This window comes from Carassius gibelio, chromosome B21, assembly GCF_023724105.1.
Source record: "Carassius gibelio isolate Cgi1373 ecotype wild population from Czech Republic chromosome B21, carGib1.2-hapl.c, whole genome shotgun sequence".
Taxonomy (NCBI): Eukaryota; Metazoa; Chordata; class Actinopteri; order Cypriniformes; family Cyprinidae; genus Carassius; species Carassius gibelio.
Window position 1 is genome coordinate 7,158,844 of NC_068416.1, and position 18,573 is coordinate 7,177,416.

Sequence of the window (18,573 nt, forward strand, 5' to 3'; positions counted from 1 at the left end):
AAATCGTTCATGAATTATCCATCACTAGTGTATTTTAGGGACTCTGTGTGATTTTTACGTCAAACAAGTCTTTAGTTATTTGTTTAATTGTTCACATTCCTAAGTGATGTTAGAATCCATTATGCTGTATACATATATTAACATATTTGGTTGCACTTTATTTTAAGGTGTCCTTTTTACAGTGCAATTATATGTATGCTGAGTAATATTAATTAACATCATTTACTTACTATAGGGTTAGGGTTAGGAGTAAGTTTTGACTTAGGGTCACTTGCATGAAGTTATGCATAATTAATTGTTATTATAATAGTAAGGAATATGTGTAAAAAGGACACCTTAAAATAAAGTGTTACCACACACTTTTTTTCAGATGATATGTCCAAACTAAATTTTAAAAATAACTCGGATAAGAGGTTTAAACAATTAGGTGGCCAAACCAATATTTGTATTTTGTTTTGACTAGTACTTATTTGCTCAGTAAAACATGTAGTGCATAAATAAGTTATTGTACAGCCTGTTTTACAAAACAGTATGCAAACTAAAAAGTGTGTAAATTTAAGATATACTTATTACCAGTTGAGAATGCACTGTGCAATTTGAGTGCAAAAACATTTTACTGGTCAGTTTGCCTTCTGAGAGAATTAAAACCATCCAACTAAAAATACTGGAAAAGCACCAACTGAAAATTCTGACTTTATAACAAAACAGAGCTCATGATAAAAAAAGTGGGCAGTAAAATGAATAAATGCATCTCAGTGAGGGCAATTGGAATGCAACTTTAATAAAAGCTGACTAACCATGGGTCAACTGCTCCCTCCGATTAGCAGCTTCCTTGAATCTAATGTATATAACGGGGAAATGTAACACAAGGACGAACTTTGCAAAAGAGCATGAAAAACAATTATCTTGGGGTCTGTACACAGAACAAACAACACACATACACAGACAGACACATGTGCGCCCACATGACCCTGAGCAAGTAAGCGGGAGAAAAGCTGGCAGGCTTAACACTAGAAACATAATTCACACAGCAGGCTGAGGATTGCTAATTAAATTTTGATGGCCACATAGAAACCTTATTGTTTTATTCTGTTGGAAGGTCATTAATCAAAAGCTAAACACATCAAGTTTAATGCCACTTCATCCATTGTGAATAGTAATTGATAATGAAGTGCATTATTGTTCCATGTTTAAATAAATATTTAAATTATACGACTGGCATCGTTTCATATTTAGTCTGGCCTGCGAGAAATGGCTATAGGCTGAAAAGTTCAACACTGTCAAAGACTTTCAGCACATTACAAGACAAGTTAAATTTAGTGTCTCAGTTAAAGCTCAATTAAAAAAGGGATGGGAGTGAGAAAGAGAATATAACATGAGAGAATGAATTAGAAGCAATTCAAATTGGAATGGAGAAGGACATATTTCATCACATATCACTTTATAACACTATTTTCATGTGAATGACCTTGCTATAATTTGATTAACAGTCCAATAATAGTTTCTAAGTCTTAGTAGAAACTTACATATTACTGCACACCTCAAATGGTTGTTTATTGTAAAATGAGCATTTAAAAATGAGCAGCTGGTTAACGAGGGAATGAGGAGCTTGTGTGTCATTAGCTCTCTACTCCGATGGCCGTTATGCATTAGCCTCAATTATAAATCATCATGGCTGGCAGTCATATAAAAGCCGGACACTCATTCTGCTGGTGTGAAATGAACCTTTTACCTGTTTACCAGACCAAATAATGGAAAAGTAATAAGAAGTAGAAAAATAGAATACGGTGGAGAATCAAGATGATTTTTTTTATGCCGTTCGTGTTTAGTGTTAATGGTCCTTGAATGTCTGCAATTCTTTTGCAGTGCAGGCAGAATACCCAAACTATAAGCAAAATAAATCATGCAATGCTTAAAAAAGTGAAGAAAGTAAATAAAAAATGTATTTTTTGTTTGTGCACAAAACTAAATCCTAAATCGAAATAAAAATACATGAGCAAAAAGACATAATGTGAGTTTTAAACAAAATAATTACTAATGAGAGAGTGGTACAAGAAACATGGGTTGCCACAACTGACCAATTAAAATCTCATTCCAGAGTGACGCATAATAATTATGCTTACAGGACACTTCTGGCAATGTAATACATAAGTGCATCTTTTGACAGTTACCAGATTAATTAGCACCCTAAAATCACAGTTTATGTGACATAAAAAAGAAGGGGAAGAAAAAGATGTTTTGAACTATTCATTATATCAAGTTTATTATTCCTTAAGATGCGCTCAGCTTGCTTTAAAGAGAATAAACAAGCTGTTCTTAAAATGAATGATAACATTTCTCCAGAATACAAAAACAAAACCAAAATCAACCCAAATGAGCACTTTTCTACTATTTCTCAGGTCTTTAAATAGAAGGGGGAAAATGTGCCTTGAAACATGACGAATATTTAAAAAGATAAACAAACAGACAACTCTGTAAAAGCAATATAAGGCGAGCAAAAAAGAACAGAACAACATAAAAGCAAGTAAACAGGCTTTGTGGGGGATTGAGGGAACAGTGCTTTTAATTGACTGTTGTTAACAAAGCCCCTAATGATGCAGCCCACTGTACGATGTCTTGCTAAAGAGCCAATTCTTTGGTGTCTTTCTGCTGCATGAATCACAGATCCAGTGAGGGGTCACCATTCTGCATCTGTCAAAAAGAGGTATTATGGGGGGAAAGGCACTACTGAAAATGTATGAGCAAAGGACTTTTGTTTTATTGCCCAGTGGGATGTTTTATTCATAAAGGTGTGACTGCTGCATCATGGTGACCTTTGGTGTCATTGGCTGGGCTATTAATCTGAGGCTCTGCACAGGAGGGGAATTACGAAACACGTTTGTTTGTTTTAGGACTGGTGACTCCACACAGGAAAAACAAGGTCTGTATTTTTTGGTCTGCCTTTTGGGGTTTTATGTTGTATTCTTACAATGCTGAATCGGATAGATGTTTTTTATTGTAAGGAGCAATCGCAGATGGGTAATAAGCATCAGGTGTGACATTACGTGCCATTCTGAGTTGTGGGGAGAAAGACACTGTGTTATTGGGTGCTCTGAGCTGTGTCTAGAAGATAAGCTGCTAAGAATTTTCTGATCTAGGCTGTCTTTAAGACAAACAAGAGTCTGTCTGTAGTCACAGGCAGTTAGATGTTCAACCTGCACCCACTTAATCCAGTTCAGTATGTTCCACAGATTTCAATGTCATGCGCACAAGGAAACATGTATAGAAAATACTCCAGAGAATCTGAGCAGCTGTCAGTTACGCAATCTAAAAAAGCTAAATGATGACAACAGAGAATTACTTACAGCTTCCAAACTTTAGCGGGCAGGCATGGGCATCCATAGGAAAATCCTCCAGATGCATAGGACACTCAGCATGGATGGTTAATCTATGTAGAAAAGAACAGAGACAGAGCTTTTAAATTCAGCTTGAAAGAGTATTTGCAACTTTTGTTATGTAATGTATTTAAAAGTAAAACAAGATATTCAACAAGAAATTATTTTATTTCATCTGTTGGGAACTGACTGGATCATGAAAATTGGGTGTCACAGTAAATACTAAAACAGAGCCAGACTTGACTGTGAGTTTGTATTACTTCCTACTGCTGTAATCTTTATCACATTCAATTTTTAATAATGGCGTCACCAGCTGTAACTATTGGTGATGTTTTAGAATAGTTGCATTATCTACAACAGTAGTTTAACAAGCCAACAAGCCAAACAATGCCTGTAGAGTGGCGACAATATTTGACTATAAAAAAAAAAAAACTGTTCAGCTAATTGCTAAATCCTGTGGCCCAGATAATGTCAGACGAAAAGTAAAATCTTTTTGAGACTTTAAGAAGTTATTACATTTTAATTGAATTACAAATAATATTTTTCGGTAACACTTTATAATAACTGCATGCTATTAATCATTAGTTAAGCATTAGGAAACAGTTAATTCATCATTTATAAAGCATTAATAGACATTTATAAGCAGTTTATAAATACAGATATAAATGCTTTATACCTGATTTAAAAGCATATCTATAATGTATTTAATAATAGTTTTTTCATACTTTATTAATTATCAATTTATCATTTCTAAATTAAGTATAGCATTATTTACACACCAGTTATTAAGGAGTTGTCAGTGGTTCATAAGATCACTTAGAAATTGTAAGTAAATGATTAATAAACTATTTAAATGTGCATTCATACATATTTTTATTCAGATATATAGTAATAGTTACTTATATTGTTAATAAATGGTTTATTAACATGTATTTCTACAGTAAGTCAGGGTTAATTCAGGTAGCTATAAAACATATGTAGTTGTTAGTTAACTATTTTTGTGAGCTCATCTAAAGTGAGGACTATTTATGCCTTGTAAAGATTTTACAAATGAGATTTAAAGGCTGTTAATATTTCTATGTTCTGTATCACTGTTTGGTGTTTGTTTCTGTTTTTTGTTTAGAAGATAACTGAGCCTTTAAATATCCTTTATAAATGCTTTACAAGGCATCACTAGTCCTCACTTTAGATGAGCTCACATAAATAGTTAACTGACCACTACTAAATGCTTTATAACTACCTGAATTTACTACATTTCTTGTGATCTTATGAATCACTGGCAACTCCTAAATAACTGGTTTGTAAATAATGCTATACTTCATTGAGAAAGGATAAATTGATCATGAATAAAGTATGAAATTACACATTATAGATATGCTTTTAAATCAAGAATAAAGCATTTGTATCTGTATTTATGAACTGATTATTACTGTCTATAAATGCTTTATAAATTATGAATTATCTGTTTACTAATGCTTAATTAATGATTAATAGTGTGTAGTTATTATAAAGTGTTACCTATTTTTCTTTGTTATTATGCAAACTGATAAATTGTTCTCAGTAAGACCACAAACATGTACTAAGAAAGCAAATAGGTTTCATTAGACTATATGCTGACTTCAAAACAGAAGATTGAGCAATTATAAAGAACTGCTACATCAAACACTCATTTATATATTTTATTTAATCCACTGAAGAATCTGCAGTCGTGATTTACATTTAAGACAGAAGACAGGGAAGAAAAATCGAACAGAGCATGAAGGTTAAACTCGCACTAAGATGAATGAATAAAGGACAACTGCTAAAAACAGATTCTTTAACCGTGATGAAGCATTCAAAAGCTGTGTGTGTACTGTACACAGCATGAGTCATTGCCTGAAATTAGCTGAGTCACAAGCAGACAGCTTGTATGGCGTCGGATAAATTGACCTATAAATAGATCACTGAAGATTTTAATTAGTGAGTATCAAGGCCTGATCCATTAAGGTGAGTCAAAGTCATCTCTCAGACAGTTTAATGGCTTTGGGGTTCTTCTTGTTCATGTCTGTGGAGAACCACAGGTGGTAGTGTAATTCATTCTGTTCCCCTCTGCAGATTGATGTAGCATCGTCTGAATTCGTTTTGTTCCTCCTTGACTTTCTCCAAGGCCGTGGCTGTGAAACCGGAGGCAGAATTTGTGCCCGTCATGTCTGACAATCCACAGCTCTCAAAAGGATGTGACATTTTTCCAGAAGAGGACAGTAAGAAGAGCATGTGTCTGTGCATTGCTGTATGTGATATACTGAGTGCCAGAGGGTATGAGTGTGTAAAACAGTAAAGGTCACTACATTAGAAGTGTTGCAAGCTATAAAACATGGCAGCCCACGAGTGTGAATGTGTGCAAGGAAATCTCAGTATTTGTTTTTATTTTACATCCTCAAACCTCTAGCGTTTGTAAACCATATCATTACAGAGTGTGACAGGAAGCTAGCATTACAGCTTTAATTCAGTGTGCACATGTGTGCCTATGGTCACGTAGCTCAGCTGGCTTGTCAATGCGCATGCACACTGCTGCGGCTGTTTTACTGGCCATTTGTCAGTTTCACGGTCAGTGAACGTTATGGCCCTCCTGGGTAGACAGGTCCCCCTGGGCTTTTCCCCCAGCTTTGCGCCATGTCTCAGGCTCTCCAAGTTTCTGCGTCTCTCATCTCCTCAATAACATATTGACCCAAAGATCCAAAGTACATTACCTGTTCCCGAGGCAGTTCTGCGACAGCCTACGGCAGGGATTTGCTTTCAAAAGTCTCTACCCTGGGCATTCAGACATATAAGCTGGGTTCATAATACCATTTAGTTCAACTGCCTGAATTGAGAAAATTTACCTTCTATAAATATTCATACAGACCACAAAACTGTACTTTTTTGTTGTTGTTGGAGAAAAAAAGGTTTACTTTCAAAACATGTTCTTTGACTTTTATTTCCTTTACTTTCCTTTACTTTGTAAGAGCAATTTTGCTAAACTTATTAAATGTTAGGGTCTAATGTCACATTTTTTTATTTAAATTAATAAATTAAATTAATTAATAAACAAAACCTAATAGGGCTGTTACCAATCAAAAGAAATTAGTATCAACAAAAGTCATCGCTACACTGCAGATGTAATGGCATATGAAGTGACCTTAATGTAGATTTCACAGACTACTTAATGCATCTCAGAGTTAGCATGAATGCATTTACAGGGAAATTACAACTGCATAATGCAGCGGTTCTCAATTCCAGTCCACGTGCCCCTCTGCTCTGCACGTTTCTCTTATGGCTTCAGATGTTTGGTGTATTTGAATGTAAGTGCTCTGCGAAGTAGACATCACTCGATATCCCATTTGAATGTTCCATTCAAAGTGCATTGAAGTGTGTGAGACGTGAATTTAAATTGTATTTATTTACAGAGGTATATGATGTCACACAGTGCAAATCCATGAATGAGTGTTCCAAAGAGGAAACATTAAACTTCAACAGATTTCCCCTGCTCAGGGAGTACGGAGCAATGAACACTGTGTAGGGACCATGTCAATGGGAACAGGGTTCATGCTCTAAGCTCATTATCATATTCATTAACGATCTGATTATCTGAATCAGGTGTTAACAAGGAGAGACGTGCAGAATATACAGCTCTGGGGGGCATGAGGACTGGAATTGGGAACCACTGGCATCATGTTAGGAGATTAATACTTTAAAATTACTGAAAAAATTATTCTTTTGGAAATATAATAGAATAGCGTACGCAGTTTGTGTTCAGAGGATATTCCTTAAATGGTACTATGGTGATGCGGAGAGATATAATATATTATAACTATTTTTTCCCTAAGCCCTGCAAGTTAAATTCTGAGCCTGCTTCTGATAATCCAAATTTAAAAGTGTATTGAGATGTATTGTTATACAATACGGACTGTTTATTATTACAATTATTACAACAATTAGGGCTGTCAATTAATTATTTTTATCTAAATAATTACTTGATTTGCCTATCATTTAATTTAAGAAGACATTGATTCATCAACTTGGGTTATATGGGTTACCGTCATGTTCACTTTGTGTAGTTTTTGAAGTATCATCCTTACATTTGAATTATATGCAGAAAGATGATATTTGTTTCAATAACTGTATTCTTAAAAAAAAAGAAAAGAAAAGAAAAAGGAAATAATACATACTGGGTGGCATGAGGGTGTAAAGCATGGAGGATTTGTTTAAGGATTTTGACCTGTGCCGTTGCATTTTGTTTTGACTTGTTCCTTTAACCAAACCTTTGTATGTCTGCCAAAACATTTTATTTATCATTTTATTTAACAATTTATTTTCCGATGCAATTACAAGAATCTCCTTACTTTTAACGGAATAAAAGTTTAATTGAATATCTGTATTTTCACTTAAATATAATTTTTGTGCACTTTCTACACCTCTGACTTTGCCGGACCCCCCCCCCCCCCCACACACACACACACATTCCAGTAAAGGATTTTAACAGGGATTAGAAGTGAACAAAAGAGAAGAAAAAGTTTTTAAGAACTCTCTTCAGGTAGATTGGCTGGTTTCTAATGCTTGGATAAATGTATGGTTTTGTAGTTCCTAAGGAAGGTTACCCTCTAACAAACCAGTAAATCAGGCAAACCTAATATTTAGTGCCACTGGGCAATTGGCACTTTACAAGGTTTCACACACAGCTCCTTTTATCCCCTATCAAATTTGTGTCTCTCAGTTTAATCTTAAAACCATAAGAATTGAACACTCTCATCTGTTTTAGCTCTGAGTCAAAGAGGATGCTGGTTGTAAAAGTCGCACTGCAGCTAGAACACAGCTGTCTCTCCTCTAGCTACATTCCTGTGAGTTGATCTGGGAAAGGTGAGAGGTCCCTAAAGCCTGTAAGGACGAGTGAAACCATCTGTCCATCCTACACCTCTAGCTAACTGCACCCCAGGGCTGGAGAAGTGAGCTGTCTGAAAAAAGGCCAAAAGCTGGTGAACTGTGTAAAAGTGCAGGCAGGCTCTGTCAGGATTCATAAGATGTGTAATATATATGTAATGGTACTTTATATATACTTTAACTTTATATGTATTTTAAATGTAATGTAATATATGTAATTGAAATTTGTAGTAGAAATCTAGATAAATATTTTGATTTATTATTGTATTATCTTTCTGTAATTTATGTTAATTTTTTATGTTTTAAATCTAATGAAAGCACTGAATTCTGGATAAAGTCTTTGTTTAGTACGAACGTGTCTATGCCTTAAGGTCTCATTTTTATTCCAGTTGAATTAATATATGGCTTCTACCTTAAGGTCAATACCAAATGTCAAGCCTAGCTCACCAGGGGTAAGATGTTCCTTTACAGGTAATTTTCAGTGTGGAAAGTGGAACCAAAATGAAGAGTGATGGAGCTTTTTCCTCATTTAAAAATATGATCTAAAGGCTTGCTTATTCCTTGTGCTTTGGTGCTGCTTGGGTTCATGATAAATGAGCAAACAAAACTGTTTTACATTTGCAAGATCTACCATATCTGAAATCCAGTAGCATAATATAGTTTGACGCAGTGAGCTGTACAGGAACAGACAAAAAAAAAAAAAAAAAAACGTCTGATGGTGATATTTCAGCTAAGCTAAGCTCCCAAAAGATACAGCAGACCATGCGCTGAGTACCACAGTTTGCAGCACTGACAGATTTGCCCAGTCATGGCATTAACACTTTTTCTGTCTTGTTCTTTATGAAGTTTTCTTCTGCAAGTTCCTTGCACCTTTAACAGTTTAAAAGTAATGAAATAATTATAATTTGCTCAAAATGATAAAATAACATTTCAGGATTGCGCAGCACATGTCAACCACGGTGCTTAGCTTTTCAGCTGTTTTAGTGATTTTGTTAGTTTTTATTCTTTTTTTTGTTGATCGGTTTCACCAGGGATGAACTGTTGAACATTTTGTAAAATACAGCACAAAATCTCCTACCAGTTTGTGATTATTCAGATGTTTTGTTGATTTCTAGTTATCGGAGCAGTTGCGCTGCTCATAACATAACACTTCAGGACGCGGATGGGGGAGTGAGTCGGCACGCTCATGAAGCTCAAAAAGCATGGATTTCGAACACATCCATCAGCATCCATCAGGCAAATCTCCATTCTCTACCCAACAAAATGGATAAACTGCTTCTCCCGGACAAATAAGGATTTCTCACACACTGTTGCTCTGTGTTTAACAGAAACCAGGCTGAATGACACCATACCGGACAGTGTGCTACATCTGCCGAGCTTTCAGCTGTTCAGAGCAGATTGTTACGCAGTATCAATGGGGAAATCGCGCAGTGGCAGGATATGTTTTACATCAATGAAAGGTGGAGTACATATGTAACTGTGTTAAAGAAGATGTGCTGTCCCGATCTAGAAGCACTCTTCATGAACTGTAAACCATTCTACTTGCTGTGGGAATTTCACTTGTTGTGAGTGTTTACATTCCCTCGCAAGCACACATGAGCCTGGCTTTGCAAAAACTCGCGTCCTGAAGTGTTCCCTCGCAAGCACACATGAGCCTGGCTTTGCAAAAACTAATCAGAGTTTACAGAGACAGAGCAACAACACCTGGACTCTGTTTTAATCATTCTCGGGGACTTTAATAAAGCACTGCCAAAATACAGACAGCATGTTAAATGTCCCATCAGAGACAGTAATATAGTGGATCAATGTTACACAGCAATAAAGGATGCATATCACTCTGTCCCACAGGCAGCTTTGGGGCTCTCTGATCACTTCCTGGTTCATCAAGAGGATGCCTACAGACAAGGGGGCAGATCAGAAGGAGATTAGAGCAGCTAAAAGGAACTACACTAAAATGATGGAAGATCAGTTTACTTCCTATGACTCAGCATCAGTGTGGAAAGGTATGAAAGCAATCACAAACTACAAGACATCATCCCCCATCACTGAGGTGAATCAACAACTTGCTGAAGACCTGAATTAGTTTTATTGTAGATTTGAAACCCCCCACACCTGTTTTGACCATCTCTCTACACAACCGTTAACACCTCCTGCAATCCCCCTCTCCCCTCCTCCAGCACTTCAGATCAGTGAGAATGATGTGTGCCAGGTTTTCAGGAAGAACAAAAGAAGAAAGTCACCATGCCCAGACGGTGTGACACCAGCCTGTCTGAAAACCTCTGCTGACCAGCTGGCCCCCATCATTTCACAGATCTTCAACAGATCTCTGAGAGTTGTGTGAAGTCCCTTCCTGCTTCAAACACTCCTCTATCATCCCCATTCCAAAGAAACGTCTCGGTTACGTACGTAACCCTCGTTCCCTGATGGAGGGAATGGAGACGTTATGTCGAACAACATATGGGGTCTCACTTGGGAGGCCAATCATCTCTGAGTTTAATAAAAAACGGCAATGAAAATTGGCTCGTGGATTTAACATACCTGAGCCACTCCCCGTGCCAACGGGTATAAATAGGGCGACAGGTGCATCCACTCATTAGGTTTTACACTGAGGAACCGAGAATGTGTCCCGGCAACAGCGACCAGTTCAAGTTTGTGGCATGGGGACATAACGTCTCCATTCCCTCCATCAGGGAACGAGGGTTACGTATGTAACCGAGACGTTCCCTATCTGTCGGTCACTATGAGTTATGTCGAACGACATATGGGGTCCTGTGGAAAACGCCACAACCTGAACACCGTCACAACCCTGTGGCGCTGCAATTGTAGGCAAGACGTGGCGTGCCACAAAACCTACGCTTAAGGTCATAACCTTCCCAAAGCCCCAGCACAAATTCACTGACCTTGGTACCGAAGGGGCCAGAGGGTGAGTACATCGCTGCTGGAGAAGGCCACGCTGCTGTTCCGCCCACATAAAGTTAATGGAAGGGATTTCAACCTTCAGAAAAAGATTGCTTCAAATCTTCTCTATTTGTTCTTTCAGCTTGGCAAGACAATGGGGAAGCGAGCCTTAGGAAAAGGTCGCTACGGAGACCACAACCTACCCATAGGGAGGTGACGTGGAGATAATGATATGGACTGACCCAGGGGGCAGTACTGCATATGGAAGGGGACTCTGAGGCAGGTCCTACCTTAGAGTAGGGATGGAACGCTGCCAGAAGAGACTGACAGAACGGGTCTGTCAAGGGAAGACACGGGTTTGCCAAGAAGGAAACCTTACTGTGGAAAAATACACATATGGGATTACCTTTAGGGAATCAAGCCATATGGACACCTAGCCCACTACAAGGGCTGACCGGAGCTCCGGGCATGCTAACACCAGTACTGGGCCTGGCGACAGACTGCTCCGCCAAGTGTGACTGCCGAGGGTGCTGGAGGATGCTCAACCAGGGTGCGCCAGCCGGGGAACTCTACTGGGAGAAGAAAGGTGCCCGCATCCCTGTGTTAGGGGGAATGGCGCAGCAAGCGTGACACCCAGCCAGCCCTTCCTGCCAATTTACCTGTTACCCAACACACGGGAAGAAACTGGCTCTACACGAAGGTTGCAAAACCATGCAAAGGTGTTAGGTGTCGCCCAGCCCGCAGCTCGACAGATGTCTGCCAGAGAGGCGCCTTGCGCCAGCGCATAGGAAGAGGCCACACTCCATGTGAGGGGCACGGCTCGCCTTGGGAATGGTACGCCAAGGCGATGGCATCCACTATCCAGTGGGCCAACCTCTGCTTGGAGACAGCCTTCCCCTTCTGCTGACCTCCAAAGCAGACCAGGAGCTGCTCAGAGCTTCTGAAGCTCTGGGTGCGGTACATGTATATGCAAAGCTCTCTTACTGGTTCACCACCTGGTTTCGGAAGGGAGTAGTGGGAACCTTGGGTATGTATCCCGGCCGGGGTCTCAGGACAACGTGAGAGTAGGCCGGCCCGAACAAAAGGCACTCTTCACTTACCGAAAATGCTTGGAGGTCCCCGACCCTCTTGATGGAAGTGAGAGCGATCAGGAGCGCTGTCTTGAGAGACAGGAACTTAAGCTCGACTGAATCCAGTAGCTCAAAGGGACCCCTCTGAAGTCCTGTCAGGATAATAGTGAGGTCCCAGGAGGGAATCAGGGGTGTCCTAGGAGGATGTAACCTTCTGGCACCCCTCAGGAACCTAACGATCAGGTCATGTCTCCCCAGGAAACGGCCGTCCACTGCATCGTGATGGACTGTAATGGCAGCCACATACACTTTCAGGGTGGAGGGTGACAGCCCACGCTCCAGCCTTTCTTGCAGGCCAGCTGTGTGCCAGTGCATCCATGCCCAGGGGGGCCTGGGACAGGGAATAATACAGCTGGCAGTGGGAGGAATCATGGGAAGCGAACAGGTCTACCTGGGCTTCCCCGAATCGACTCTAGATCAGCTGGACCATCTAGGGATGGAGTCGCCATTCCCCGGGAAAGGTGAGCTGTCGTGAGAGCGCATCGGCTGCACGATTGAGCTCCCCCAGGAAGTGGGTAGTGCGCAGCGACTTGAGCCACATCTGACTCCAGAGGAGATGGCGAGCAAGTTGAGACATGCGACGTGATCGTAGACCGCCCTGTTGGTTGATGTACGAAACAGCCGCAGTGTTGTTCGCCCGCTGCATGTCGTGCCCCAGCCCGTGTTGGAGGCATCTGTTGAGACAACAGCATGCCGGGACACTTGTTCTAAGGGAACGCCGACCCATAGAAAGGCAAGGTCCGACCAGGGGCTGAATTGGCGGCGACACATCGGTGTGATGGTGACACAATGTGTACCGCGGCGCCATGCCCATCTCTGGACTCGGGAGTGCAACCAGTGCTGAAGTGGCCTCATATGTGGTTGTCGCACTCTCCTGCTGGGGAATGTCGACACACCCCTAGCTGCCCCGCCATCGAGGGTAGTGAGGACGGAGGAACGAAATGAGCTGCTTCCGGCCGTAAAAAGGGGCCATCCATGACTACATCACTTCCATGTGCACATCCGGGAAGAAAGGAACCAGAGCAAAACGCGGTTGGGAGCCGCGCTCCACATCGAGAACCAATCGAGCAGCCATGAGCACTCAAGGCTGGGCGATGCACTCACCTCCATCCTGATGCTCAAAGCTGCCCGGGCAAGCATGGCTGTCAACTCTGGGTCCAATTCGGCAGTGGCGACAACACCCGGGGAGGCAGCCCCGCAGAATCTTCATCCACAGAGGTCAACAGCCCACCCCCGATGCTGCAATCGACATCTGATCCCCAGCGGCAAACTGAATGACCCGTTGGGACTGCCATAAGACAGCCCAGCAAAATCACCCAGCAGCTGCACAGGACAAACACTGCGGAAGGGGTAAGAGGTCCATGGGACGTGGCCCGGCGGAGAAGCTCTCACTGTCACCTTCAAATCTCTCAGAGCACTAGCCGGCGGTCCTCTGCTCGTGGCAGAGAAACCGGAATGGGTAGTGACAGAGGGGTCTGCTCCTTTCCCTTTAAGAAAGGGGAGACGCGATCAAAGCGTTGCCATGGTCACACACGCAGTGCATGCATGAACCATCCACGATCCCGCCTTCAGTGTGCTGAATGCCCAGACATGGAAGACAACGATCGTGGCCATTGTCAGAGAACAGGAAACGACCGTATCCAGAAGGATGCGGACGAAACGACGTCTTTAAAAAGACCCACATGTCCGCAATTTGCTCTTTTAGGAAATCTGCTCTCTTAGTTGAAGCGCCCAGGGGAATCACAGAAAGGGACACCACTGTTTGCGCTGTACCGCCAACCAGAACAGCTTCCCGACACAGCAGATGAATGGCTTTGTGGAGTATAACAGCTTTCATACAACCACTCGAAGCAAAAATCTAATGAGTGGATTCACCTGTCGCCCTATTTATACCCGTTGGCACGGGGAGTGGCTCAGGTATGTTAAATCCACTAGCCAATTGTCATTGGGGTTTTTTCTTAAACTCAGAGATGATTGGCCTCCCAAGTGAGACCCCATATGTCGTTCGACATAACTCGTAGTGACCGACACATAGGGAACCCAAGATAACAGCACTTAATGACTACAGACCTGTGGCTCTAACGTCTGTCTTCATGAAGTCGTTTGAAAAAGTGGTTCTGGTTTATCTGAAGGACATCATTGGACCCTTACTGGACCCCCTGCAGTTTGCTTACTGAGCAAACAGGTCTATAGATGATGCAGTCAACATGGGACTGCACTTCATCCTGCAACATCTGGATAAAACAGGGACTTATGTGAGGATCCTGTTTGTGGACTTTAGTTCGGCTTTCAACACCATCATTCCAAAAGCCATCCAGATCAAACTAACCCAGCTCTCTGTCCATAGCTCTATCTGTCAGTGGATCACAAGCTTTCCGGTGAGCATTTGAACCTTCTGAAATAGTTGCATATGAGTCCCCCAGTTATCCTCAGTGTGAAAAGATGGATCTCAAAACCATACAGTCACTTTTGGAAAAGGTCCAATTGCGAATTGCTGGACATTTGGTACCACACATCTCCTGATATATAACCGGTTTTCGACTATTCTGATGTTTTGCTGGACATTTTTGTCGGCAGAGCAGCTGCGCTGATCACACGCTTCAAAAGGATGCAAAGACGGGGAAAAAGAGCTGGCACGCTAGTGAGACTCAGAAAACGCGGATTTCGAACACCGTTGCCTAACATCCATCTGGCAAATCTCCGCTCTCTACCCAACAAAACAGACAAACTCCTTCTGCTCTCCCAGACAAATAAGGTTCCCTTTCGATACTCCACTCATACTGCATATGGGGAAAAGCTCAAAAGCTCTCACCCCTTCCACGCTCAAGGTTTACGTAGCAGCCATCGCAGCATTTCATGCTCCTATTGCTGGCCAATCAGTGGGTCGAAACAGCCTCATTGTACGTTTCTTGAGAGGTGCTAGGCGGCTGAAGCCCCCACGTCCTCTCACCGTTCCCACTTGGGACCTTCACACGGTCCTTGGAGCACTCAAAGGACCTCCCTTTGAACCGCTGCGGTCAGCTGACTTTCGGCCCCTAACGCTCAAAGCCGCTCTGCTACTTGCTCTAGCATCAGTCAAACGTGTTGGTGATCTGCAGGCCCTCTCGGTGAGCCCTGCATGCCTTGAGTTTGGGCCCAATGACTCTAAGGTCATTTTAAAACCCAAGCATGGCTACGTATTTAAAGTGCTCTCGACGCCATTCAGAGCACAGGTAATTTCCCTCTCAGCTCTGCCTCCGTTGTCAGGTGAGCGAGAGCTGGATTTACTCTGCCCAGTGAGGGCTTTGAGGATATACATTGAGCAGTCACAGCCGTTCAGGCTGTAACCTCGGTTTCCTGAGATACGGAACGAGTACTGCGTTATATGCCGTGCCACGAGGCTGCGGATTCAGTGTTGTCGCTTCAGTCGTATGACCTGCCTGCTTATATAGCCATTCACCCCGCCCATTTTGGTGGGCTTTGGCGCACTGCATCGCCACAGGCTCGCGCAGCTACGCAGCGCTGTCATTGGTTTAAAAAAAGTTTACAGATTAAACCAATGGCAGTGCAGTTGCACTGCATTATTGAAAAAAGGCTTCGGTATCAAGGAAAAAAGGAGCTTTCCCCATACGCAGTACTCATTCCGTATCTCAGGGAACCGAGGTCACGTTCGTAACCGAGTACGATTTCTAACCTAACCTACTCTGTGTTTCATGGAAACTTGGCTAAACGACACCATTCCAGACAGTGCTATTTAGAGCGGACAGCGACGCAGAATCAATGGGGAAATCACGCGGCAGTGGAACATGCTTGTACATCAATGAAAAGTGGAGTACAGATGTAAAATAAGATGTGCTGTTCAGATCTAGAAACTATTCATTAACTGCAAGCCGTTCTATTCGCTGCGGGAGTTTCACTCGTTCATTCTGTTGAGTGTTTACATTTCCCCGCAAGCGCACATTAGTCTGGCTTTACAGAAACTCGCTTATCAAAACACAGAGACATAAAAACAACACACAGACTCCCTTTTAATCATTCTCTGGGACTTAATAAAGCCAATCTCTCCCATGAACTGAAAAATACAGACAGCACATCACATGTCCCACCAGAGACAGCACTATATTGGATCAATGTTACCACAATAAAGGACTGTAAAACGATGGACTAATGAAGCAGAGCAGGATTTATAATCTTGTTTTGACCTCACTGATTGGAATGTTTTTAAGCTGCTGCCACTGATCTGGACGAACTCACAGAGACGATAACATCATATATCAGTTTCTTTGAGGATATGTGTATACCTACCAGGGCTCATCTAACTTACAACAATGACAAACCATGGTTCACTGCAAAACTCAGACAGCTCCGTCAGGACTAAGAAGATGCTTACAGGAATGGGGACAATGTCTTGTATAAACTGGCTGAATACACACTGGAAAAGGAGATCAAAGTGGTAAAGAGGAATTATTCTGGAAAAATAAGGACTCAGTTCACTTCCAACAACTCAGCATCAGTGTGGAAAAGTCTGAAAGGGATCACAACTACAAGACACCACCCCCCAGCACTGTGGAGAATCAACGACTGGCAGACGATCTTAACAAGTTTTACTGCAGGTTTGAAAGAAGAACACCTATCACTTCCCCTGAATGCCTCTCCACACAACTGTTCACACCATTCACAACTCCTGCAAACCATTCTGAAAACCTCTCCAAAAACCGATCTCACCATTCACACCTCCTGCATCCCCCATCTCCCCCACACCTGCAATACAGATAAGCGAGATAAGCGAGGATACTGTGCGCCAGTTCTTCCGGAAGCATAAAAGGAAAAATGCACCAGACCAAGATTGTATTACACCAGTCTGTCTGAAATCCTGGCTGACCAGCTGGCCCCCATCTTCACACAGATCACCAACAGATCACTGGAGCTGTGTGAAGTCCCTTCATGCTTCAAACGCTCCACCATCATCCTCATCCCAAAGAAATCCAAAATTACAGGACTAAATGACTACAGGCCTGTGGATTTAACATCCGTGGTCATAAAGTCATTTGAAAAACTGGTGCTGGCCCACCTGAAGGACATCACTGGACCCTTTCTGGATCCTCTTCAGTTTGACTACAAAGAAAACAGGTCTGTGGACGATGCAGTAAACATTGGACTGCATTATGTTCTGCAACACCTAGACAGACCGGGGACTTATGTGAGGATCCTGTTTGTGGACTTCAGCTCGGCCTTTAACACAATCATCCCAAACCTCCTCCTGCCCAAACTAACTCAGCTCTCCGTGCCCACCTCCGTCTGTCATTGGATCAACAGCTTCCTGACAGACAGGCAGCAGCTAGTGAGGCTGGTAAAATACACATCCAGCACCCATACAATCAACACTGGAGCTCCCAAGGGCTGCATCCTCTTCTCACTGCTCTTCTCCCTGTACACTAACGATTGCACGTCTAAGGACCCCTCTGTCAAGCTCCTGAAGTTTGCAGACGACAACACACTCATCGGCCTGATTCAGGACGGTGACGAGTCAGCTTACAGACAGGAGGTTAAAGAGCTGGCTGTCTGGTGCACTCTCAACAACCTGGAGCTTAACACTCTCAAAACAGTGGAGATGATCGTAGACTTCCTGCTCTTCCCCCACTCACCATCATGAACAGCCCTGTGACTGCAGAGGAGTCACTCAGGTTCCTGGGCACCACTATCTCTCAGAACCTGAAGTGGGACATTCACATTGACTCCATTGTGAAAAAGGTCCAGCAGAGTTTTTACTTCCTTCACCAGCTGTGGAAGTTTAACCTGCCACAGGAGCTGCAGAAACAGTTCTATTCCACCATCATTGAATCCATCTTCTGCACTTCAGTAACTGTCTGGTTCAGCTCTGGACCCCTCACATCCAGCACACTTCTTTGAAGTGCCAACTAGTCTACGCTACAGAGCTCTGAGCAGCAGAACAGCCAGACACAGGAACAGTTTCCTCCCTCAGGCAATGCATCTAATGAACACTTTATAATAACTGTGGAACACACTACACCATTTATATTTATATACAGATACACTTATTTATCTAACACACATACTTAATGTACACTAAAATTTTTGCACATAATATACCTGTACATACATAACTGCTTATTGTAATATACCTGCCATACAATTGTCAATTTGTATATTGTCATTCCTTACTTACTTCTTACCTAAAAGTCTATTTTTTATTCTTTTATTATGTGTTTTTTGTTCTGTTGCTGTCATTCTGTTGCACTGCGGAGCCTCTGTCATGTCAAGTGTCATGAGTTGTG

At 42.0% G+C, this 18,573-nt stretch overlaps 1 protein-coding gene across 1 annotated transcript in view; it reads right to left on the reverse strand.

Moving 5' to 3' along the window:
• Positions 1–18,573, reverse strand: part of LOC127985714 (gamma-aminobutyric acid receptor subunit alpha-3-like) — a 181,317-nt gene that overhangs the window by 44,584 nt on the left and 118,160 nt on the right. The window contains exon 6 of the mRNA XM_052587784.1: positions 3,345–3,427. Within this exon, the coding sequence (XP_052443744.1) occupies positions 3,345–3,427 (83 nt within the window). The remainder of the gene's footprint in view (positions 1–3,344; positions 3,428–18,573) is intronic.